General features: G+C 43.9%; 1 protein-coding gene across 2 annotated transcripts in view; it reads left to right on the forward strand.

Moving 5' to 3' along the window:
- Nucleotides 1-2614: 2614 nt before the first annotated feature.
- MOB1B (MOB kinase activator 1B) overlaps nt 2615-25749 on the forward strand; it is a 48586-nt gene continuing 25451 nt past the window's right edge. Inside the window, exon 1 of one of the 2 annotated variants that reach the window (XM_069778122.1) lies at nt 2615-3008. In XM_069778122.1, coding sequence (XP_069634223.1) covers nt 2956-3008 — 53 coding nt within the window. In that variant the 5' untranslated portion in view covers nt 2615-2955. Of the gene's footprint in view, nt 3009-5398; nt 5596-25749 lie in introns of those variants that run through there. The other variant, XM_069778133.1, reaches the window with a different exon arrangement.

The following is a 25749-nucleotide window of genomic DNA, read 5'->3' on the forward strand; positions in this document are numbered from 1 at the left end:
CGGGGCGTTAGGTGGGACGCGGCGGAGATGCCGCAGGTGGAGGGGGAAGCGTGGGTCAGGGAGCCACGGCAAGTTATTGATGGCTTACGCTCGGTTAGACTTTCTGTCACCGCTAACGTTTTCATATATACGTATGTAATTTTGTTTTATCAAACGAAACAGGACGGAAAAAAAACCACAGCATGTTTGCAGTGTAAAGTTTTAAGTCAGGCTTAAGCACGACAACCCTTTTACACCCCTTCCCTGTAGACTTTTAGAATAGAGCGGATTTTCTTCCCCTTGCTGCCATCGTAGCTTGGCAGTCTTACAGAGCAGAGGCAGGCAGCACTGGATGAACCTGTTTGCGAGGACAATCTGATGGTAAAACAGTCCTGCTGCTACTGCCGCATCCAAGAGGGATACAGGGGAAAGAGCCGGCGTTGGCTTCTTGTAAGCGCACACGTGGGGAAAGTAGGTCATGATGAACCCAGAAGAAAAATTTTTAGGATCAAGCAAAGTGAGCAGGAAGAGAAAAGCCAAAAAAACCCACCCCGACAGTGGAGGAAGCCAAGGGACACTGTGGACGCTCAGAGCCAGGGTATTTAGGCAGGTATCTGAGCGATTGTTCACAACGAGGGTGTGCCAGGCTGTCCTGGCACGTGGACCCCAGCGTCTGGAAGATGGTGACAGCCACGACAGGGAGGATTTTTCTCTTCTGCCCGGCATGCTATAGTTCTAGTCTTGGGATCACCGAGTAAGAGTTGCAATCTCAAGCCATTGCAAACTACCACTCAAAATACGGCCTTGGGTTTTGCAACAGAAGTCTTTCAGCTTGTAGTACTGCCAACCCATTAATTTCTCAGAAGCCTTCAATGTTTCTTATCACTGTTTTGAAAATGTTAACAGGCTACTTCAAGTCGTCTAGTTGCTGGCTTTTGCTTTTATAAACTATTTATTGTAACAAACTTTCACATGACTATTACCTTGATAATAGCACAGTCTCTTGGCAATAGCACTCTCAACTCTTTTGAATTTTCAAGGCAAATCATGTATTACACACATTTTCAAAAGAATGTTGACCTCAGTGCTCAAGTGGTTCACATTCCAGATTGTCATAGTCTACATGTCAGGTTTCTCTTCAAAACCTTCTTTAAATAAGCAAGCAAATTTTATAGGAGCAAAAAATTAAGATAACAATAGGAATTCATCTTGAACCCTTATCTTTATCTAGATTGGCTTGCATGCTTTAAGTTTAATTGAATAAACAGATCCCTGAATCATACAGACCAAGGGAATGTGATGTGCGTTCCTCTCTTGTGAACCAAGCAGGGTGCAAGGAAGAGTCTCTTCAAGAGATGCTCATCTTCCACCCATTGTTCCTTCAATATATTTGCGTCCCAAGCACAGGAAAAAATGTCCCACTGCTGTTTGTCTTGTAGATTGTCAGTGTGTGCGAATTACCTTTAGAGGGCACCATTTTGTCGGGCACTTGTTAGCACTGAAGTTTTCCAGGAATCTCCAACCTTCCTTAGCAAACGTGAGAGATCAAAGCCTCTGCACCTATGATCAGAACAAGAAAAAAAAAAAAATCATCCTAGGACAATAGAATTTGCATTTATTCACTCGACAGAACTGGTGTTGAACGAAGTCTACTTATGAGAGGAAACGGGTTACCTAAAGTAAAAATAAAAAAAACTGAGGAGATGGCCCTCTATACTGCTGTTGACCAAGAAGCTAGATTTATCTACATTGGAAGATGCCTTCTGCAATACCTAATGTTAAACGGGTTGTTGTTAAGAATAATTAATACCAGCTATTCTTTACCTTGATCAGAGGAAAAAGGAAAATCTTCTGAGTTGGTACTAAAACAAATGCTCATCTTACATTGGGAAACATTACTTATCACTCTGTGTAATCTGTCATCAAGAAAAATTGACCTTACATTCTGTTGTGGTATTTTCCAAAATTATTCATTTAGCTTTAAGTTACTCGAGCATTGGGGCTTCCACCATTTTCTATGAAAGAGGAGCCTATTAACACACTTGCTCATCTGCAACTATCTCAGCATTCAGCAGCAGATAGTGCACTTAGCCTGAGCGAGCCCACCAACTCTGGAAAACAGGAGAGCATAGTTTGCATGGAGAAATTTAAGTAGTATGAACCCCCCTGCAGATGGTGTACACACCATAAACACCGTTGAGATTTCTGGAGCAGGTCCCACATGAATAATTTATTTCTAAGACATTATTACTAAAGTGTATGAACATTGTAGCAGGAATGACGCATACCTGAGCACCGAAAAGGCCCCGAAGGCAACAGAGGGCCGAATTTATCCCTCTGTCTACAGTCCAGCAGTAACAAGGCTGCTGAGTTGTACCATCCCAGCTCCAGAATTACGGTGACTCTCAGGACCACCGTATAACTACCTCGTAGTTCCTGTAATTTCTTCATGCCTTGCATTTCTTGTAGAGAATAATTACAAGTACGTACCACAAGTTTGATGTGATATTTATACTTATGTGTTTTACTTGTTCACAAACCAAATCCCTTACCGTAACGCACAAACAAGTATTAAGAAATATGATTAAGAAATTGATGGATGCTATCGGTTTAACAAACAAGTATTAAGAAATATGATTAAGAAATTGATGGATGCTATCGGTTTAATCTAGAATGCAGGGAGAGTGTTTACAGAGCTTAGTGTTTATGTACTGTATTCTTTACAATTCAGAACAAAGTTGTTCTTCCGTTTGGTTTTTTTTTTTTGTGTTCCTGATGATACACATACTAACTTTTGTGATCTTAATTTTTGAACTTTTTTTTCCGCTGGAATGTTCTGCGTTTACTGAGCTGTGCTGCAAACGCTGGAAACTTCAGTTCAGGACCAAAGCACTTCTGTCTGCTTGAGGGCCCTTTCAGAGTAATTCTTTAAGCTCTACAGTATAATGGATAAACCAAAATGACAGACGTGAGGCCATGGGTGCATTCGCTGTGCCTTTCCCGGAGCGACTGAGCGGTTCGACTCTTACGTAAGTCTGCAGCATGCTGCCAGTCCCTTGTATCGGCAGCGTCTGAAGCGAGCACTTCGTGTGACCCTTCGCCATGCCGAATAGACCAATACTAATGTGAGACATAAAAATGTACACATTACGTAACCATTTCTCCTGACAGCCGCCCAGGCCAAGTATTTCCTACTGACTGCTGCAGTCACAGACATTTAATTTTAACTTGCCACTAAAATAAAACATTCTGTGGGTAGAAGGAAGCGTATGGGTGGGAACAGGGAACGGAGGTTATTCATGTCCCAACATGAATGTGCCAGAAAGATCAGCAATATTTCTTTGAGTTTGATTTACGTGGCCAACTTATTCTGACGGCATCTGTTAAAAAGTGCCCTGAGACCCATTTCATGCCTGCTTTAACTAATACAGCCAAAATGAAAATTGCGAACGTCATGAAATGCTTTTTAATGACGCCTTCGCTGCCCAGTAAAACACTTGATTTTAAAAGTGTCCTAAAAACAGTAGTGTAATTTTAATTTACTTAGAAATGCACTGACCTGGCATTCTGACTTGGTCTGAAGGACAGAGCCAGAAAAGTAGAAAATGCAGCTTCAGCATTTAAAAACATGAGAGAAGCAGATGACTGTCAATGTTGCCACATAAGGCTTTATAGCTGAAACCCCTTACGTGCCGTACAGAAACTTAACGCTGTGCGGGATTGTAGCATGTTTCGATGTACTGAATTTGCCTGATAACGAATCTGAAGGTCCATCAGGTTTTACTCTGGCCTACCTGCAGCAGCGTGAGCTTTGTGGGGGTGCCAGGGCTCGCAGAATCCCCTTGGGGCAGGAGGGAGTCTCTGGGGGTTGTGCTGCCTGTCCTTTCCCCCCTCCGAAATCCAGCTGGCTTCTTAGTGACCTGAACAGAGGCAGATTTTTACGTGAAATTACACCCTGGGATTGTAATTTCTGCCATAAAGAGGTGGCACTTGGATGTGTCTAAGTCTACAGTGGAACGTGTGGTCCTTGTGTGATAGGAGTATTTTATTTTGAAGCATTCTGGATGCTGCTGTCTATCTTTGTTTCCCCTGGAACATATAAACTGACTGAGACAAACCCAAAAATTAAGAGCATTGTTCCTGGTTTGAGAATGGGAGGTAGGCATTCCCAGAGCACAGTCCCTACACCCCAAAAACACAGCCTGCAGCTGTCACCTGGTGTCGAATGAGCTGCCGGACATCTTTTGCGATAAACCGCGCGCCCTCGGTTTGCCCTTCACGGAACAGCCCTCTTGCCTGGGAAGAGCACACCGCGTGAGAATCGCTGCCAGCAAAGATGCGATTGTGCTTATTTGAAAACTTATGCTGAAATGATACTCTGACTGTGCTGTACATTGTATTTCCACAAACGGGAGGACGTGCAGTTTTTAACCGTGCTCACACAAGGTGAGGTGGTTCAGGGCAGGGGTCAGGTGAAGGACCTGCCAAGGGTTTGTAAGAAAATCTGGATTTTTCTTTACCTCAGTAGTTTGCAGCTGGCCTTATCTTCACTTCTGAGGGGTGTCCTTTCTTAGCTGACTGCTCGCCCTAGCCAACTGAGTTAAAAATTGCTTACAAATCAAACATTTGTGTTGAAACATTAAAGCCATTTTGACACATTTCCTTTAAAAAGGGTCCGACTGTGGAGTGAGGAGGGCAGAAATGCCAGTTAAGATCTCCCTATTCTTTTATGACTGTGGTGGTTATCTGTGGGTTGGGTACCTGAACCCCTTTGTCGTGCACCTGAAGAATGAGGACAGAGCGCCTAAGGATGCCCGGATGGCAAAAATAACGAAATTGTAACGCGTTTTGACACGCTAAAGTGAACCGCTCCGTTCCTGTACCCCGCAGGCTTGCTCCACAGGAGGCAGTTTGGGGTAGAAGAGGGATGAATACTCTCGGGCCGCACCATCGCTCAGTCGCTTTTCACGGTTCCCCTGTGACATTTGCTAGAAGACCACAGGGATTTCACTGCCGGGACTACCTGAAGGCTGTCAGAAGCGTTTACGTTATGCCGGTGCCCAAGAAGTATCGCCGGGCGACACCCGGGACGCTGCGGCCTGGAGCGGTGCGGGGGTTTACCCAAGGACAGTGGCGGGCGGGAGGCCGCGTCCCGCTCTCTGCTCCCTTTGGGTCACCCAAAGCTGAGGGGAAAACCCTTCCAGGCAGCCCTGTGGTGCCGTGGGGGGCGGGATGCCTGGTGTGGGGAAGGGGGTATTCGTAGCGACAAGGGGGATGCCCGTTTTGAGGGAAGACGAGGCTGTCTGAGGGGACGGGGGATCTCCGAGGGGGGACAAGCCGTGCCCGGGGACAGGCGACAGCCGGCCGCCGTGAGGAGAACGCGGTCCGCCGAGGGGGGGGGAACGACTGCTGAGGGCGATGGCGGCCGGGCGGGCGGCGGCGGCGGGAGGCGGCGGGCCGTGTCCCCGCCCCGCGGCGCTCTCCCCGCACACGCCCGCCCTTGCGTCGCCACTGCCATTGGGAGCCGAGCAAGCGCCGAGGCGAGCCGAGCCGCGCCGAGCCGAGCCCAGGCAGCCGCCGGTCCCGCTCCGCCGCCATCGCCATGAGCTTCTTGTTGTGAGTTCACCGCGGGAGGGGGTTTCGCGGCGGCGGCGGCGGGCGGGGAGGAGGTTACCCCTGCTCCCGCCGGTGCTCTCCGCCTGAGGAGGGAGAAGGGTCCCTTCTTCCTCCCTCCTCCTCCTCCTCCTCCTCTTCTTACCCCGTCCCGCCCCGCCGGGCAGGGCAGCCCGCCGAGGGGACGCTGGCCGCCGCCCGCCACCCCTCCCCAACCGCCCTGAGGGAGCGGGGCGGCCGCTCGCCGCCGGCATGGCGCCTTTTTTTTTTCTTTTTTTTTCTTTTTTTCCGCACCTCTCCTCTCCGTCCCGCTCCGGCGGCGGAGCAGCGCCCCGGCCCGCTTTCTCTGCCTTTTGTGCCCCGGTCCCCCCCGGGGTAGGCGGTGGCGGGGGGGGAGAAGGACAACCGGCCGCCCTAAGGGCTGTAACGGCCGCCTCTCCCCCCCACCGCCTTCCCCTCAGCCTCCGCCACCTCAGCGGCGGGAGCTGGGGGTTAACGGCAGCTCGGGGCCGGCCGCCAGGGCGTTTGGAGGGCGGCAGTTCCCCCGGGGGTGTCTGGAAAGGGGACGACGACATGAATTTAAAAATCAGCCACGCGGGGCGAATCAATTAATTGGGGGTCGTTGGAGAGCTTCGCGGTGGGCCCTGTGTTGGCAAGCCCAAAGGGTTTTATCGCTGGCAAGGCGAGAGCAGGCTTTGGGGGGGGGGGGAAGGCACCCATCTTTGGAGTCTCCCTTTTCCTCACGATTTTTTTTTTTTTTTAACTCGCAGCAAGGAGGTTATGGGCAGAAGTTGCTGCCCGTAGCGATATCTGCGGTAGATAAGTTAAAACTGGATGGCGTTGACGCAGCTTTGGTGAGCAGCAGCGTTTAAAAGTTAATTCCAGGTTGAGGTAGTGGTTGCGCAGATGACTGAGGGTGATCTGGTGCGAGCCGGCGAGCGAGGGATCGCTGGCGGGGTGCACGTTGCTAATGAGAAGGCAATTGTTTACTGCGGCATAAAAAAGCTCCCTTAGGAATCGGTGGCGATTTAGGTGTGCGCAAAACCTTAGGTTTTGCAGTTTTGCGTCGTCGACAGCAACTGAATGAACTTTGGTCCCTCCCCTTGGGAACAAAGACGAGGTACTTCTGACAATTAACGTAAACCGGTTCAGTGACCTATTAATTAAAGTGAAGATGTGCTCTAGGGAAAGAAGGGAAATCCAAGCAGCTGAAAAAGGCGCCCTTGCAGAGCCAAGCTCCATTAAGGCCTTCGCCCCGCTGAGTGTTCTTGCACGTTCAGAGTTACGTGCGAGCAGTTAGTGGGACCGTTGCCATAATATCTGACAGTTGTTAAAGGCTTATATTGATAACCAACAGATGTATACGTAGTTTGCTTTTAGAGAAGATACTTTATCTTGGGAGCTGGAGCGTTCTAGTAAGTTGTGTTCTCATGGAGACAAATAACACCGGTGCTGGCTTCCTTCTAAATCCCTCCACTGCATTTATCTTTTAACTCTGCTGTACTAAACCAGCTCGCCTGTCATTGTGCTTGTGCTGCCTTACCCCAAGAGAGGTTTTGAAAGACACCTATCAGCTGCAGGGTGCAAGCTGCAAATGGGAGGTGGGTACAAATGACTGTTGGATTCAGGCACGGTGCTTCTAATGAGAAGCCCAGCTGTCCCCCTCCTTCATAATTCTCAGCTGCTGCAATGGAGAAGGGGGACAGGATTTCACGTACAGTGGTGTCCTGGGAGTCTGGTTTGTAAATTAGAGAGCCTCCCTCTCTGTAGCATTTGGCTAACTGGTAACGGAAAAGCATGAAACCCTCTACCCTCTGTCACAAGCAATAATGAGATGCTTATTTCTGTTTCCAGACTCTTCTGAAACCTAGGAAAGCAAACCTTTACCTCTACCTGCATTGTTTCAAGTGGTCCTGCTGGATGAAATACCGAGATGGAAACTGAAGTTATTGCATGGCAAAGCTAGAAATGTTTGGCAAAGCTGTCTCAGCTGTTGTTGGCAGAGTGTTGTAGATGGCACCTAATTTACTCATCTGCAGTCTAGAAATGGATTTAAAAAAAGAAATTTTAAAATATGCCTGGTAGGCCTCAGGGAGACCAGGGAAACTTTCTCTGTAACTGGCAAATAGTTAGGGTTTGGGCTTTTTTGTTGTTTTTGTTGTTGGGGTTTTTTTTTAAGTATACAGAAAGTAAGCATCACCTTTTGTCAAACGTGAATTTCAGGTTGATAAAGTTATTCTAAGATAGTGCTTGGATATCTTTACGCTTTTACAGATTTAGTAGCACAAACTTGTATTTTGAGCTGATAACTCCCCACATTTTCACAGTCCTTTTTACATAGTTTTTTGTAGTATGTTTTCACCCCTTTTTTCACCGAAAGTTTCCTTGGTATGGAGGTAGCCAGGTTGTTTTTGTGTCCGTGCTGTTTTCTCTGCCTCAGTGATACTGTTGTGTTTTTGTGAACTGACTCACAATTTTGAACTTTTGATAAAGATGCAGCAGGTGAAGATTGTACTTGTGCACTTAGACTAGAAATGTTTTCTAAATTGGCTATCGTGCAGGTTTATCGTCAGTAACTTGGCTGTAGTTTGTCAGTTTGACACTCGAGTACGATACCAAAAGCTGTCTTCTGCATGCAGACTTGCTTGTTGTCAAATAACAGGGCGATTGTGCTTGGATAACACAGGGTGCTTGGGGCCCCCCTCGCGGGCCCGTTGCACGGTCCTTGTCCGCTGAAAAATCCATTGCTATTCTTTACTGTTGCCAGGGCCAGTGACATATAAAGCTACATTGGGGGGGGTGTGGGGTGTGGAAATCAAGGGAAACCATTGTCTTCTCTGGTTATGGGTAACATTATAAAAAGACTGTCTTGTGAGACGAGCTACTGAATTAATACAACTCGGTTTTGACAGCAGTTGTTATTTTCAGCACCACTGTTTTCTCTTTCTGATTTGTTTCTTCCTTTCTGAAAAGACTTCGTAAACCTCTTCAATGGTTGAATAGGTTATCCTGAATCTTTACAAAAAAATTAAAAAGTGGGAATTGGACTAGAAAATATCTTCAGTTCCAAAAAATATCAGCTAGATAGTTTCTCTCTAAAAGGAAATTACAGCATAGTTGCAGGTACTTTAGCTTACATCTCCAAGCAAAAAAATTAAAGATAGTTCTGGTAGGCGTGCCATATGGTAACATGCTTGTGTTATCCTACGCTGGCAAAACTTAACATAAAAAAGAAGCTAGATGAAAACCATTTATTTTTAAAAGGAAAAGATTAAGTTTTATTATTGAAGTCGTGAAATTGTCTTTTCCTAAAAAAAAAAAACAAACACCAAACATCTATGTACTGGTAAATCCCTCTCCGAGAATTCCAGTGTATGTTTTTTTAAAATGACATTCGTGTAAGTAGTCGTAACTGATGAGACTTGGAAAGACCAGGAGCTGATGGAAACGGCAAGTAAGGGTGAGGACCCGTAGCTGTTGTCTGGGGCGTATATGTTTATGGTTGGATGTAAACTTAACTTGTAGACCAGATTGGGAGAAAGATGTGCTTTTCCTTCTCCATCTTGTTATACAGCACAGCAGAGCATAGCAGCTTCTTCTGATGGGCCGCCTGATTTTTTTTTTTTTTGAATTTAAGTAAAATCATAGTTTGTGTGTATATGTATATGCAGAAAGTGCAGTGGGACATGACGTTTTTCCCTTACATCTCTTGCAGAGTAACACCAAAACCAGAGCTGGTGTGTTTGTTTCCAGATAGACAAGCATTGTGGCCTTCCTGATTTCCCGGTTTGCTCCTGCTCTTGAAGAACATCCTGGCTATTTGTTGTTTCCCCTTCCTCAGCTTTCCTAGATGCTCAGTTGCTGCTACTTATAAATGAAAGCAGTTTCTACAGTGCGCAGTGTTTTTCAGCTTACTTTAGCTGGAGAGCAACCGAGTGTTTCGTGAGTGTTCCTTATGTAGTTGAAAGTTGGAGATGTGGTATTTATCTCCTCTTTATCAAGGACTCCTACAGAAGACTGTTAGGCACTTCTAAGCTGGAATTTCGGTCACTGAAAATCAACGTGTAGGCATTCACAGACTGTTAGAAATGGGAAGTATATGCTTGTCAAACATTCAGACGTTTTTCTTCTGTATTTTAATGTACTGGTTTTCTTCAGTTTTAGGTTGATTAATGTAATACTACTGTGCAGGCTGTGTTCCTAGAGCAGAGATCACGGTAGAGGTTCTTGACACGTGAATGTGTTACCTTACTGCAAAACCTGGTTTTTAAGCAGAACCATTAGGGATGCGTTTGGTTTCTTTTTTCTTTTTTTGCTATTTTTTTTGGAAGAGTACCAGGAATGAAATGTCTCTTGAGTTTGCCTGTGAGTAAATTGGAGAGAGAACTGCAAAGTTATTGCCAACTGTTTAAAGAATTTTTTGGTTTTTAAGTCTTGGTAACAGTAATTTTGAGTTTTGAGGAAAGCAAAAGGATTCCTTAGAGGTAGAGTTTATATGGAATCAGCTCTGACAGTGAACTTCACAGAAAGTAAAATGGGGGGTTTTTTGGTCTTTTTTTTTTTTTTTTAGCTGCTTATAGCTTTCATTGGTAGTGTTAGGTTAATGGTTGGACTCCGTGATCTTAAGGGTCTTTGCCAACCTAAATGATTCTATGATTCATTGAATTACTGGCTGTAGAAATATATGCTTTTACCTGAAGTTTGTGTTTAATGTTGTTGAAGCACATCAGTTCACTTGCAGTATTAACTCTGTGTTTAATTCCTGTTTTGAAATGCCTGCTATCAAAAGATTTGTTACTTGGCTGGCAGCTGGTCTCATTTTCAAGGCAGTGAACACTAAGGAACAGAAAGCTTCCAGAAACCACGGGAATGAAAAAGTTAGATAAAGGTCTTCGTGTGTTGCCTCTTGTGCTGCCTGTGGTACAATTCCTTTTACAATTCTCGAACTCTCTTGAAAAAGGCCTTTTAAAGTGCTTGTCACTCTGCTTCCCTCCTCATTTACCTTCCCTGAAGACCCCAAAACAGTTTGTTAGGGTACAGTTTGCTGATAGGGTTAAGCTCACTGAGGCACTTGTCATCCTTCTAATGAGCTGGTTCAAGAAGCTAAACCAGCAGAAAACTATGAATTCCTTTTTTGTGGGATTAGGTTTTTTGCTAATTTAGTTACTTGGTGTCATTGTGTAGTGACATGAGGGATGGTGTCAGAATAATGGAAGCAGCAGGAGTGTCTGGACATGGCAAAAGGCAGGGAGGAGGCTTCTCCCTTTTTCTCTGCAAACTGGCAATTGAATAAGCTTAGCTGTGTCGCCAACCCTGTCCTTCAAACTTCATTTGGCTTTCTGTGTGTGTTACTACCTGTTTAGGTAGTTGAGTTCTTGCCATTCCCCTGACAGTGGCCTTGTTCATTCTTGATGTGTTTGACGAGATGTCTGCTTGTCGTGGTAAACGAGCATACACTTTCAAAAAGTAGCTGATCAAATTTGCCTACCATGAAATGGAGATAAATTGTATCCAGTAAGGCGTGAGTGTTGCTGCCTTATCTGTAAGCTTGGAGGTAGAGGGCTGCAAAGCTGACTTCTGGCTTTTATTTCAGAAAGAACGAGTCTGCCTTGGAATAACAGAGCTGTGCAGACCAGTTCAGGCTGTAAGATGTCTGAGCTTGCAATTGCATTTGAAAAAAAAAACTTTTGCCACTAATACTCTGTTTCGGGGAACATGTAGTTGATGAAGTGAGCGATAGACACTTCGAAATGTTCTTAGATGCTTCCTTCTCAGTATAGAAGCATTGTTTTGGAATGAAAAAAAAAAAAAAGAAAAAAAATCATATGAAGAAAGGCATTGTTCAGTGTGAAAGTTGTGTTTACTACATCGCGGTGATGTCCGGTCTTAATTGCTTCCTAATTGTTTGCTTTTATGCTACAATTGTTTTCCCTTGTTTGTCCTCTTCTCTTTGTGTTTGCAATGTAAGCGAACCTATGCAATTAGCTATTTACATTTGTCAGATGAGAATAGCGGTGGAACAAGGATCGCTTTCAGGGGAGGATTTAGGCACGTGTGAAGGCGCTTGGTTTTTATTCTTGAAAAGGCGCCAAAAGCATTTGATATTTTTCTGTCAAGGCTTTGGATTTAGGACCTCTTCATGGCAACAGGCAACCATGATAAGGACAGCCCAGGGGTCACAGTTACATCTTAGGCTGTACGTGTCCTGAAAGATACCTAGTTTTTTTTTATCTTGTTTGAAAAAGTATAAAATATTAGAAGCATTTGTCCACTGAGGGGTGGCTTAAGAGTTGCAAGTGCGGTAATATGTTTTCGTGCCCAAGGCTGACAGAATGAAACTGCTTGTTCTTCTTAGAGAAGTAAATAGCTGCATTTAATTACACCGCTTTTAAGTCTTCCGTAGTAAGCAACAAGAAAGATATTGCTGCCAAAGCTATCAATAACCCTTTGACCCACAAATCAACCTAAATCGCAGGATATGCTGTGCGGTGCTTTTACCATTTGTAAACTAAGCCACTTCACATTAGAGTTGAGCTACAATGAACTTGTTGTTTGGGTTTTGTCCTTTTTTTGTTGTTGTTGTTAATGTACACAGAGATGGAGATTGTGGGTTATATATTCAAATGCTGTAGAATCTATCTTCAACTGTAACTGAATGTAACTTAATTGCTTTTCACAGAGTTTTAAAAATTTTTCTAGCCTGTAAATTTAATGAGGTGGGATTATCAGGATCCAGTGATTTGCTTTGTCGTCTCTGTGTGTGTTGCTTTTTAAACACAGCATTTCCTTCCCTTTCACTTCCATCGTGCTTCTGTGGCACTAGTGTAGTGTTGGCTGTCAGTATGGTAACTTCACCTGCTATGTGATGTGTGAATGTTACTGAAGAGAGGTTGTGATGGACGTATTTGGGCTGGTGTGAAGGGCCACGCTGTACCATAGGAAAGTAACTTAGGTGAATGGCGCTGAAAGCGTTTGGGAGGAAAATCTGCACAAGTCCTTTTTGGAGTCTCTATGAGGCAAATAAGGGCAAGAAAATGATTTCTCTTTTTAAGTTTTCAGGGGGCTCTCTTCCAGAGGAAGACATCTGTTGCATTTACCTCTTCTGGAAGGAGATACACTGAATTTTAAAATTGAGCAGGGTGCTATAAATTTCCCTCCAGAGTTACAGTACATTCTGACTAGGTGGGTGTCCTCGTTTCAGCTGAGATAGAGTTAATTTTGTTTCTAGTAGCTGGTATAGTGCTATGTTTTGGGTTCAGTATGAGAAGAATGTTGATAACACACTGACGTTTTCAGTTGTTGCTGAATAGTGTTTAGACTAAGTCAAGGATTTTTCATTTTCTCATGCCCAGCCAGCAGGAAGGCTGGAGGGGCACAGGGAGTTGGGAGGGAACGCATCCAGGACAGATGACCCAAACTGGCCAGAGGGATATGCCATACCATGTGATGTCATGCCCAGTATATAAACTGGGCAAAGAAGAAGGAAGGGGAGATGTCTGGAGTGATGGCGTTTGTCTTCCCAAGTCACCGTTAGGCATGATGGAGCCCTACTTTCCTGGAGATGGCTGAACACCTGCCTGCCGATGAAAAGTGGTGAATGAATTCCTTGCTTTGCTTTGCTTGCGTGTGTGGCTTTTGCTTTACCAATTAAACTGTCTTTATCTCAGCCCACGAGTTTACTCACTTTTACCCTTCTGATTCTCTCCCCCATCCCACTGTGAGGGACATGAGTGAGCGGCTGCATGGTGCTTAGTTGCCAGCTGGGGTTAAACCACGACGCTAGGTTATGTAAAACCATGTATGTGCAGCTTTTCTGGATCAGTTTAAAGCAGATTATAAAGAAGTAACCACAAAGTTCATTTTATAATTTTTCAAATAATTTCCCAGAGCCAGCGTGGTGGTTACTCTGGATGTGGATCTGTCAGATGCTTTCCCAGGGCACTGCTGCCTGGGTCAATATTTTGGTGAAAGGATTTGAAAGAAGGGAATGAGAGCTGGGGATTGGCTGTCTGGAGAGGCATGTATTCGTGCAGCTTAAATTGGACCCTGGATACTAAGTTCGAAATGACTTCTTAGTTCTTAGCTAGCTTAGTAAGTGTATGCCTTCGCAACCTGATACCCCGTTTTGTACAGTGTAGTTAAAAGTGGTGTGCATCTCGGACGTGTTCCCTTTAATTCAAGTCTTTGCTTCCCATTTTGAATATGTAGCCTGAGTCAGCAGACAGTAAATTCATGTGTATGAGATGGTAATTTTGTGTTAATAAAAAGACAGTCCCCCACTGTGAATTCATGAAGGTAACAGGAGTTTTTTCCTTGAAAATATATCTTGAAACTTTTAAAAGCAGTACTTGGAAGTGAATTAATTCACTCTTCTCTTGCATTGTTTCTCTTTTTCTTTGGGAGTCGGTGCAGCTTTTTGGTCCATTTAGGCCTTGCCCTTCAAAACATTGACTTTGGTTGCTCTGCTATAACTTGCCCATGTAAATGGTCTTTCTTCCTTTGTTCTGTCTTTTCCCATTCATTTGAAATCCGACTGTGACCATATCTTCTTGTCCCAACTTCCCTTCTGGGTTTTTTTTTTTGGTGAAGGCACTTCTATCTTGTTCACCCTTTCCTCTCTTCCTTCTCCAGTTCACAGCTGTTCCTTGGCAGGAATCCATTCCTTTTGTTATTCTTACATACCTCCTGTGATCCCACCCATATTTCAGTTGAGTTTTATTTGAAGTTTGCTTCTTTTCCACGTACTTGGGTTTTTTGGGGGGTTGTCTGTCGTCGCACTTTGTCTTTGAATTTGGTAGCTTACCTCCAAGTTAATTGCTTGTGTCCTAGGGATATGAGCGCTCCTGACATACAAAATCTTAATCCCTTCCTCAGCGAAGAAGACCATCTTGCGGATAAGAACTCATAATGCCTGGATTTGTTGTCTTTATCACAAGTCTAATTCCTGTCTTTATGATAAAGAGAATAAACGAGCTTAAGTAAGCTTTGGTAAATTCCTCTTTTGCTAAAAATTTGAGACATCTGATTTTTGATACAGAAATAATTTCAACCCATATAATGATTGGGTGGGTTTCCTGTACTGACCTTAATAAAATAACCCATATCTTGTTTTGCTAGCTGGTATTTTAATTGTGTTTTTACCAACTTCAGTAGCGCAGTCGCGGTTTTGCTTGAATGGAGCAATTGTTTTAGGGACTTGCTGAGAGTTCTAGATCCAGGAATCAAAATGGCATTACTAGGTCTTTTCCTTGTCATATTTTGTGGCCACAAAATACTGTTTCTTCTAATGCTGAAGTGTAACTTACAAAAAATCAAGTGTCTCTAATGTCCAACCAACTTCTGTGGTTGACAGCTCCTCTTAAAATTTATTGCTGCAGTGTGAGTGGAAAAGAGGAAAAAACCTGTATATTTAAATTCACCATAGAACAGTTAAACTGACTGTGGACTCAACTGGCAAATGCACAAGCTTAAATAATCTCAGAAGAAATGTTCTCCTGTGTGTGTAGGAGCTGTTGTTCCCCCTCAGATGCTTCAGATAGGTGGATTCTCCCAATATGATACTTTGCAAGATATAAGCAAATTTTACTGAAGATAGTTACACATAGCACATGCAAGATTGTATTGAATATGGGGGATGTGTAAGAAATACTTGGTGATGAGGTAATGCAGTGTATTTTTGGAAAGCTGGTAGATTATTCATTACTGCCTCCTGTCCATTTCATCTTCCTGTTATTCTCTGTGTTATTTCTTGCTTCTAATGATTGTTCTGTTGTTTGCTGAATTCAGACCCCGTTTTACCTATTAATCAAAGTTTAAGTGTAATCTTAACATGTATGCTTTGAGGTTTTCTGTTGGGAAGTTGCCAAGTATTTCTCATTTGCCATGTTCATCTCATCAGCCTGTTTTATGTGGGGGTTGCAATACAAGACAGCCTTTTATAAAGTGCTAAAGTGACTCCTCCCCCATTAAAATTTGGTTAAGTTTCTTTTTTTTAACTTGCTTTTTTCCTAAACTCATTAACAGATTGTTCTTTTCATTGTGTTTAAAAAGATTGAAGACGGTCTTAAAGTGTTTAGTTTTTTTTTTTTTCAAATGCCTTGCTGTGATTTCTTAGGTTGTATGACTAGATTTGCTTTAGTCATTCATAAAGCATTGGTTTTCAAAAGCACTGATCAGCATTTTGGGAAACGATCCATGTTCTGAGGCATGTTCTCCAAGCACTATATTTGGTGTATAAGTAAGGATCTAATTTGATACTGGAGCCAAACTTTTATTGCTGCAATTTACCATCCTCAATGGCTTGTAGACTGCTTTCTGAAAAGCGCTGCTTCCTGCTTTCTTAAGTGTATTTAAAGGGTGTGACTGTTAGCAGCAGATACGTTTTGGGATGCAGCGGGCATTAGTAATGTAAAGACATGAAGAGAATTTAGCTGAATATAAGGAAATGTCTGTAGCAGGGGGAACAGTTTGCTGTGGCAAGTAGCATATAGTTTTGGTATGGGATACTTTTGTCCTTGTTTTATCAAATCAAAAAAGTACTACAGTAATGAAATCATAGGTAGGCCAATACTGTTAATCACCTGCTTTATTTATTTGACATGCCCCCCCCTTTCCTCCTGCCACACAGGCTGGATGATGCTTTATGGGACGGGCAGTGTGCAAGGCTGCACGAGGCAAGCTGGAGCTCTCCAGGCCACTTAATGATATTTTCAGTTACTCGTTGAAAGATCTTGAACTCCTTCATGCCTACTTAAATGGTTTAGTAAACCTTCTTTCTTTATTAACATTTCCAGTATCTTTTCTTTAAATGCAGTCGGATGAGTTATTGAAAGAAGTAACCCAGACTTGTAGCTTTATGTAATTCCTGGTATTTCTTTTATAACTTGCTTAGTTGCATCCGTAATGGTACTTGCTAGTTTTGTTTTCTGATCACGTGTGGATGCTCATATTCTGTGGTTGATTTATTTCCCTCTCTTGTCGGTGTTCACTTTGACTGCCAGGCCAGGACTTGAATGCTTCCCTCTTAAAAAGAAAAAAAAACCTGCTCTGTTCCCTTATGTTCTGCATGACGTTTGAGTTGTCTAATACTGCTTTTCATGTTTCCATGCGTCTGCGTAACATGTGCTGTGTCATCCTCACTCCCACATGTGTTACTGAGCATTTTCCCTCTGTGTAATTGTTTTACTTTGGAACATAACATTTTCTTGGAAACATCTGAGTGACAGGTTTTAAGAATTTCCCCCAAATACACAAATGTTCTTCTTTCTGCATTTGCTCTTGGGTCTGTGTCTTCATTATGCATATAACAAATTAGAGGGAGACCATCTGAGATGGTTTGGACTGCAAAATTCACAGGTTTGAGTCTTTCTGCAGGTTTCGATGGGTATGGAGTGCATAAGTATACTTCTGTTAACAAATGTTACATAATCCTCTGTCACAAGCACTTGACTTTGTTGTTTCTGAATTTGCTTGCCACGGGGCAGAACTGCATTCTCTGTGGCTTGAGTTCTCCCACAGCAGTCCTTGCTGCAGGGTACGTATGGCATCCTTTTCAGCAACCTTTCAGTTTCTTTCAGTAGTCTACTATTTACAGCCTGATTGAATCCTCTTTCTCCAAAGGAAAATGCGCCATACACATGTACAGCAGAAATAAGTGTTCAAATGGCTTTTTAGTGCCAAGTTTTATGTATGGGAAAGGGTAGGTTTTACAAAAGAAGTGTAGTTATGTCTACTGAATGATTTATTAGGTACATTCATGAAGTAAACCGAGGTTTTAACCTTTGTGGAAACTAAACTTTGAAGCATAACTGGGTGAAGTTCTAACTTCTGTTTGAATTCATGCTGTGCCCTCCCTTTTAAGCGAGCTAATGTTAATTGACAGAAATAAGGATGTCCTGAGAAAAGAGGGGAACATTAGTGAGAAAATAGTGCAATTTAGTTTGCAGAGAGCTTAATTAGTGACTGAAATGGTAAAGATACTGAACTCCATCTCAGTGATCCATAGGAAAAAACAAAGCAGTTGGAGAGGAAGGAATACTTTGTGTTTACCTTCTTCAAAGCTGCTAGTAGCCTGCTTTTTTTAAGAAATAGTACATGAATATTAGGATATTATAATCTGCGGAAATAAATCTGGTTTTGATTATGCTCTACAGTTCCATGATGTGTGTGCGGGTATGTACACAGTAACTGTTAGTATTAAAATAGTCAAAGAACCTGGATCTGATGGAAAGAACCTAACAAAACAGCCAAGACCAGTCCTCAGCTTTCTTAAAAATCTAATTTCTGTTTGTAATCAGACAGACATTTTACGAGTGAAGACAGCATTGCGTTTGCTTCAAGGTAGTCGATGGATACCCAGGAGCGTGCAGCAAAACATTCTGGGTAATCTTGATTCCTCTCACGTAACAGGATTTCAAATGGATGTCAGAGGAGAACATGCAGAGGAGATGCTTGGGTCTCTGCTAAAAGCTTCGTCCTTGCAAATTGGAGTGAAAACTTGTTTCGAGTGATGTTTGGTAGTCTTAAACCTTTTGAAAAAGTCTGTGGAGAAACGTGGGAGCAGCAGTCCAGTGACATTGATAAAATATGCAGAGTGAGCCTTTTGGGAGGCTGCAGATTTTATACCACGGGCATGTTCCAGTTCCTCTGCGGTCTGCATGTCTGCCTGCTTGTCTCTGCAAGTCAATAGGGCATGCTTGGCTGAATGTGTACTTTTTCCTTTTTTCATCTTTTTTTTTTTCTGATGGATACCCTTGTATACTTCTTTTTGTTTCTCTGGCCTGTCCCTCTCCTTGCATTGCCCAGCACTGCTGTTTGTCCTACAGAGGACAATGCTTGAGGAGCTGAGTCACTTCCGCAACTGTTGGCTGCTCTGGGAATTGGCTTAATTGTGTTTTTGAGTGCACAGAGGGAGCTCTGGTAGTATCCAATGAGGGCAACTCTGACTTGCTTTGTTTATTTTGAGGATTTTCCAGAGGATGAAAGTGTATTAAATGAATATGTTGTAAATGAAACAAGGGAATTTATTTTCTGTGTGAGCATAGCAAACTGATGATGATTTCCTGGTTATGGGATGGTGTTCTGGACACTTGCTTGTTCCTTGGATTAGGAATTGTGATTACTTGAGAGAAGGGTTCCATCCGACTGGTGAAACAGCAGGAACACCATTGCCACCCACATGGGTTGGGTTGTAGTAGACATGAGCGTTGTAGCGTAACACCTCCCCCTTGCCTACAGGCACATTCTGGGCTTGCAGATGGAAAAACAGAGGCGGAGAGATGCAGAGGAGCATAGGTGCCTGGCTCGGCTAGAAAATGGTCTGCGGCCACCTAACATCTTTGTGGATTTGGCACCAAGTGTGCTGCTGCAGGGCGAGCGAGGGCATGTGTCAGAGGGAAGAGTTAAATGGCCAGTTTCCAAGGACCAGTCACCTGTCCCCTAGGCATAGCTTAGCCAGCAAAAGCTTGTCTTCGGCTCTCTTCTGGTGCACATAAGAGCATCTGACTTCTGCTGGACAAATCCTGCATTTTCTTGATTTCACTGACTCTAAAATGTGTATGTATAGAAGAAAAAAAAGTATTTTAAGAATGTGTACGTGTTATGACAGCTTTCAACACTGGGTGGTGATGGTTGGGACAAGCAAAAGCAAAACCATTCCTTAAGGCTACCTTAAATAACTTTCTCCTTACTGGATGTGAATCATCTGATAAACTTCTGCTCTTTTAACATGTAGTGTCTTGTGTAGAATGATACCTGTATTTTTTAAGAGCTATTGGTGAGATGATGACTTTTTCATCTGCCTCCTCTCATACCATCCTGTGTGGAGCTTCAGTCTGTGAAGACAGCTGTTTTTCCGAGAAGGAGAAGCCAGATCTTAGTCCTTGCCTTGATGGGTAGAGAATTAAAAGTCTCATAAAAATACCTATTTCACTGTCAGTACTTTGGTAGAAGGAGGCACTGTTTCAAATCAGTTAAAATAATGGTCACTATAACCCTTGAGAAGCATGTTCAGGTTGAAAAATCTCCAGCAAACTGAACCTTCTTCATGGTGTAGCAAAGAAAAAGGGTGGGATGAGGAAGGATGAATGACAGTGGTTCACTGACAAGAAAAAAGTGGGATTTGGGGTTTTGTCTGGATTTGTGTGTATTCCATTTCCAGATATGTGAAGAAGCTCTTTCAGGAATAACCTGTGTTGTATTGCCATTGTTTTCAATTCCATGTGCTGAAATATAAGGACATTGTTTTAAATTCCCCCAGTCTGTGATACCTTTATTTTTTTTTCAGATGAGGAAACTTTTTGGTTCATGTTTGCTGGAGGCTTTTTTTTTTTTTTTTTTTGTAAAGAGTGGTATTCAGTACTTAAAAAAAATGGTGTTTGAAACTAAGCTTTTTCCTTCCTTTTTCTTCTGAAAGGACCCCCTGGCTTTTGTGGAAAGTTGTGTTTTGTGTCTGTTACCTTGGGATTTATTTATTTATTTTCAAATCTGAATTTCTTGTTAAGCTGCTAACCTCAAGGACCTGGAGTTTTTGGGAAAAAAAACCAAACCAAAACAAACTGCCACAGAGCTCTGCGGGGAAGTGGCTGCCATGGGCAGCTTCGCCATGCTCAGCAGAAGCCCCTGCAAGGAGAGGACCTGAGCGGAGCAGGGCCTGCCTGCCTCCCCCTGGAGAGGCCGTGGGCTCGGGCAGGAGCTGCAGCCGCTCTCCCCAAACCAGCACCGGGCGCCTGGCCAAGGAGAAGGTCCAGCTGGGCCTCCTCGCCAGCCTGCGAGTGAGGAGAGCCTGTCAACTGGGAGGCAGAAAGCAAGCTCCCTTCCTTGCAATGGAGGGTCGGGCGTCTGAAAGGACAGCTTAACGTAGGAAGCAATTCTGTTCTGGAGCGAGCAGGAGCCCCTGTGGGAATATAACGGGGATGGGTTTGCACAGAAATGTCTGGAAGCCTAAATTGTTACTTTGGCAGAATCGAGTACTTATTCCGGAAGATGCTCCACACCGCTTGCCTGATGGCAGTGCTGCAGAAGGAGCATGCTGAAATCTGGGAAGAAGTAACTTGGCTCCGACTCCTTGGGTTATAAAGTGTGGCACCAGGCTTTTCTAGCCTTGGCGACTGGCTGTGGCTTGGGCAGGCAGTTAATCACACAAAGACATTCTTTGTAAAAGTGGAAGCCTCTTGGTTACCAAGTGCAGTGTTAGCTTTGGGAAGAATCATTTCTTTGGCACCTGTACTTTCACCATTTTTAACTATGATATTTCTAACTTCAGTGACTTACTCTAGGTGTAGTAGACAATTTAGGTTATTTTTGTATCTCATACTAGCTACAGGGGGGAATTTCAGCTGTGTGCCATTGATTTAAGTACTTTGAGTTACTGTTTCCTACAGTAGAGTGTATAAACACTAAACAACATGTATTTTGTTTTTATAGGAATGACCATGTGCCTGTGGCAATTTTTCAAGTCGGTGCAACTGATTCTTCCTTAAAAAAAAACCCAAACAAAGAAACAAAGCAAAACAAAAACCCTGGGCCTGGAATTGCTTTCTAACCACTGCCTTACCTTTTTTTTGGGAGAGCAGCTATGTTGTATAAGGAGTTGGCAGCTCTTAACTCTTTCCCAGACGGGCTGCTTTGATTTGCTTAGTGATCTTGGCAGATACTGTGTTTCCTTCCATGTGAAGAAAATTGTACTTTTTATAGCTTAATGTTTGTGAAAGTTATTTTTGTTAGATGGGAGTGCTCTTCAGAAGTGTGTTGCTTTTATTATTGTTCAGAATAATACAGTGACTGTATCTGAAGAATTTACACAGAGGGACATTTTTCAGGGTGAGAGCTATCAGCTTGTGCACTTAGAGTATCTACTTAGCCATATGCTTGCTGGCTTTAAACTCTCGGATTGTGTTGAACAGCCTTCAAATACCTCTTAATGTCGAGTTGTAACCCAGTATTGTACTGTCCTGGAGCACTTCAGTCTTCTGAATTCGCGTTGGCTGGACTGATAGCACCACGTCTCATGTCAAACCATTAGCCCGTTCTTTTAAAGGGGTTTCATAGTCATCTTCCCAGGAAGTAATATCGGGGAGTAGAACAGCATTTGCAAAATGGTCTATAGCTCTTGAATAGCTGGGCTCTGGGGTCACTCATCCTGCCCCACAGCCTGGCAGAAGCGCTCCTTTCTCTGGCCCATTGGACCTGTAACCTCTGAGCATGGGACTGAAGCTTCCTTGGCCATCTTTCTCTGTCCTAAGTTGGTGGTTACTTTTGTTTGTCTTGAGACCTGCTGCATGGTAGTACATTGAAGGAACACAAGATTGTGGAATGCTTGCTTCTTGAATTCCTACATTGGATTTGCTACCTCCAAATTAAAGTGAACCGAGTGAGACAGGCTTGTTTTAATGAGTGGAAATTTGACTGGAAAATAATTGACTTCCTGGTATTGTAAGAGCTGAAGAAAGTAATGCCTGGCTCGCGCACTGTCTCTCTTGAGAACAGAAATGTTGTGACTACTCATTTTTATAAACAGAAATGCTCAAGTTAAATCTTTGTCAGTGCAGATTTCAAACATGTACAACGTAACTTAATTTTACCTGCTGTCCTGATGCTGTGATTGTCATGGGGAAAATGCTGCAACTATTGATTTGATTTCCCCAAAGTTGCTTGACCTTTAAATTTCTATGTCAACATGTTGGCTATTGGACACTAACACGATCATACTCTGATGTGTCTGTTCTTAGCAAGATGTTATCATTTGAAGACCCATATTATTGTCCAAAGGCTTGAATTGTTTGCTTCTTTGGAATTTGGTTCTCACCTTACAGTGTTTCTGTGTATGGGAGTTTAGAAAGAGGCGCAGCAGGAGGAGGGAGACAGGGAGATACAGAACTGAAACTTGGGGACTGATAAATTTACTTGTTGGCCTTTGGCAGTGAGTCGCTGCCTCAGTTTCCCTGTGTCTAACAAGACGCTAATGATGCCTACTTCAAAGATACTTTGTGAGCATTAATTAATGCTTGCAAAGGCCTTTGAAGATGAAAAAGCAGGAGTTGAAATATGAAAAGTTACCATGCCCCAGGTAAACGTTCTGTGTACTGTCCTGAGTTTGGCTTTCTCAGAATCTCTTGAGCACTTCCAGATATTTTGAAGGGCTTATTTCAGTTGGACCATGGTGGTGAATGCTTTTGGCAGGCACTGAGAGTTATAGTTATACTTGCAGAAGTTAGTGACTCGCGCGTTACCCCAAGGAAAGAAAGAAAGATGATATCCCATGGCCTCAGCATTATATACCAGTTAGAAGAATATAGGTGGCAGGTGTATCCTGAAAACAGTGCCACTGCAGAATTTTCTATTTATTTTTCCCCAGGGCAAGTTTCTGTCCTTTCCAGTGTTTGATAAAACAGTGCACTGATGAGCCCTGTATGAAATGTTTTATGGTAATTGCAGCACTGTGTTCTTGAGCCTACAGGTTGCCTGAAACAGATAGGAGGAGCAGTGCTCTCTATACTTTTTGTGGAAGTTGACTGCTTGTGATATTTTAAAATAAAATCTTAATTTCTTGTAAAACATGTCAGTTTGGTATGTGATGTGCAAGTAGGTGTGCAGGGGAAGAAAAAGGTTTTCAGATTCTTACATCTTCTCCAGGGTGGCATTCCACTTCTCCTTCTTCCATTTTGCCAATGGCATAGTAATTGCCTACTTTTTAAGTACTGCATTAGTTAAAGATGCTGTAATGAATTGTTAGTGAATTATGGGATAACTTGGTCTGGTTGTGTTTGCTCAAGAGGAATTTGAGGAAGACTTTGGAGCACTGTTAGTATTTCAGTGGTTTAGATTGTGCTGCTGCTGCAAAATGGATAGGTTGGCAGCCTGGGTAGAGGCAGGATTTGGGCTTTGATCTGCATCTCTGTGTTTGATTGTGAAGCACGCTAGATTCAGGGCAAGGTTTTTCGCTTGTAGCTTTGAGCCGTGCTAGACGCAACAGTAGGTAAGAGCTTGGTTCTGTGGTAAGAGGTTGGTTTTGTCATACGAACAAGCTGTGAAGCCTTAAGTTTAATGCATAAGCAGCCTAAACTTTTATCTTTTAATTCAGGTTTCCCTGGATAGCAGCAGACTTCATGGAAATAGGTGAAAAGCTCCACTGAAAGACTACAGTACACAAATAGTTGGGTGTGAGGAGGTCTAAGCCAGGACAGCCAAAGTGCTTCTCTTAGGAGTGCGAAGGTTTAAGTGGCTCCTTTCCTGCAGTTAACAAGAAGTGTATCACGAGTTTAGCCTGGATATTTAGCTGCTTTGATTGTAAAAGATTGGCCGGTGGTGTGTTTGAAGCTGAAGTGGACTGTTGAGGCAGCTTGGTAAGTGTGGTGTAAGCAGGATGCCTGAAAATTTTTCTTTCTTCTGGAAACATTATCTTGCTAACCTAAGACAGAACAGCCTGCATAATCTGCATCATTAAAAACCATCCCTGTCAGCAGATGACTCGATAAAATTACAGCTTTGGAGGAAATGTTGTGTTCTTGCTTACAAGCAAGTTGTGACGTCTTTGTGAGGCCAAGCGGCGTGTGGGCTTCTGACAGTGGGAAGTGCTGCTTGTGGCTCAGAGGTGTGGCTTCCTTGCCAGGCTTCCAGACTCATCCCGGCTCAGTGAGTCAATTGCTTTAAACACATTTCCTGATTTAGTACTGGGTCGAACTGCATCTGGCACTGCTGTAGCTGTACTTACCTATAAAAATAGAAGGGCATAATTTGCTAGAAATCTTGTATGTGGGAGTGAAGAGAGCAAAACGTCCTTGGAATTGAAAGAATTTTGTGAGAAGTCAGTTCTTTTTGGAAGTCTAGAAATTGGTTGTGACAAATAGTGGGGATGATGCAACGTGTTCCCCATTTCATGGCCTTTTTATGTCCAGGAGTATGGGATCTTCAGTGTGGCGTTTCTGAGGCGTTCTCTGTCCCCTTTCACTTCTGCATTCATGTGATGTTTTGAAACTGAAGGAGTGTTCAGAGACTCTTAACAGGGAAAGGCAGGTGCTGCCTGCTTGCTCGGAGCATTTTAAAATCTCGGGAGAAATGGCTCACAGATAGAGCTAATGGTATTATGGTGTGGTGGGTTGACCCTGGCCGGACACCAGGTGCCCACCAAAGCTGCTCGATCACTCCCCGCCTCAGCTGGACAGGGCAGAAAAAATATAATGAAAGGCTTGTGGGTTGAGGTAAGGACAGGGAGAGATCACTCACCAATTACCATCACGGGCAAAACAGACTCGACTTGGGGCAAATTAACTTAATTTATTACCAATGCAATTGGAATATGGTAATGAGAAATAAAGCCAAATCTTAAAACCCCTTCCCCCCACCCCTCCCTTCTTTCTGGGCACAACTTCACTCCTGAATTCTCTCCCCACTCCCCGCCAGTGGTGCAGGGGGACGGGGAATGGGGGTTGGGGTCAGTTCGTCACACCTTGTCTCTGCCGCTCCTTCCTCCTCACGCTCTTCCCCTGCTCCAGCGTGGGGTCCCTCCCACGGGAGACAGTTCTCCATGAACTTATCCAACGTGGGTCCTTCCCACGGGCTGCAGTTCTTCACGAACTGCTCTGGTGTGGGTCCCTTCCACGGGCCGCAGTCCTTCAGGCACAGACTGCTCCAGCGCGGGCTTCCCACGGGGTCACAGCCTCCTTTGGGCATCCCCCTGCTCCGGCGTGGGCTGCAGGTGGAGATCTGTTCCCCTGTGGACCTCCTTGGACTGCAGGGGGACAGCCTGCCTCACCAGGGTCTTCCGAAAGGGCTGCAGGGGAATCTCTGCTCCGGCGCCTGGAGCATCTCCTCCCCCTCCTTCTGCACTGACCTGGGGGTCTGCAGGGCTGGTGCTCTCGCATGTTCTCGCTCCCCTCTCTGGCTGCCATTTCTGTGCCCCAGCGATATTTTTCCCCCTTCTGAAATACATTATCACAAAGGCGTTGCCACCATCGCTGATGTGCTCGGCCTTGGCCGGCGGCGGGTCTGCCTTGGAGGTGGCTGGCATGGGCTCTGTTGGACACAGAGGAAGCTTCCAGCAGTTTCTCACAGAAGCCAGCCCTGTAACCTCCCCCCAGCTACCAAAACCTTGCCATGGAAACCCAATACATACGGAATGTAGGTGAAAATAAAATGTCATACTTGATCAAGACATCTATT

Source organism: Haliaeetus albicilla, chromosome 1, assembly GCF_947461875.1.
Source record: "Haliaeetus albicilla chromosome 1, bHalAlb1.1, whole genome shotgun sequence".
Taxonomy (NCBI): domain Eukaryota; kingdom Metazoa; phylum Chordata; class Aves; order Accipitriformes; family Accipitridae; genus Haliaeetus; species Haliaeetus albicilla.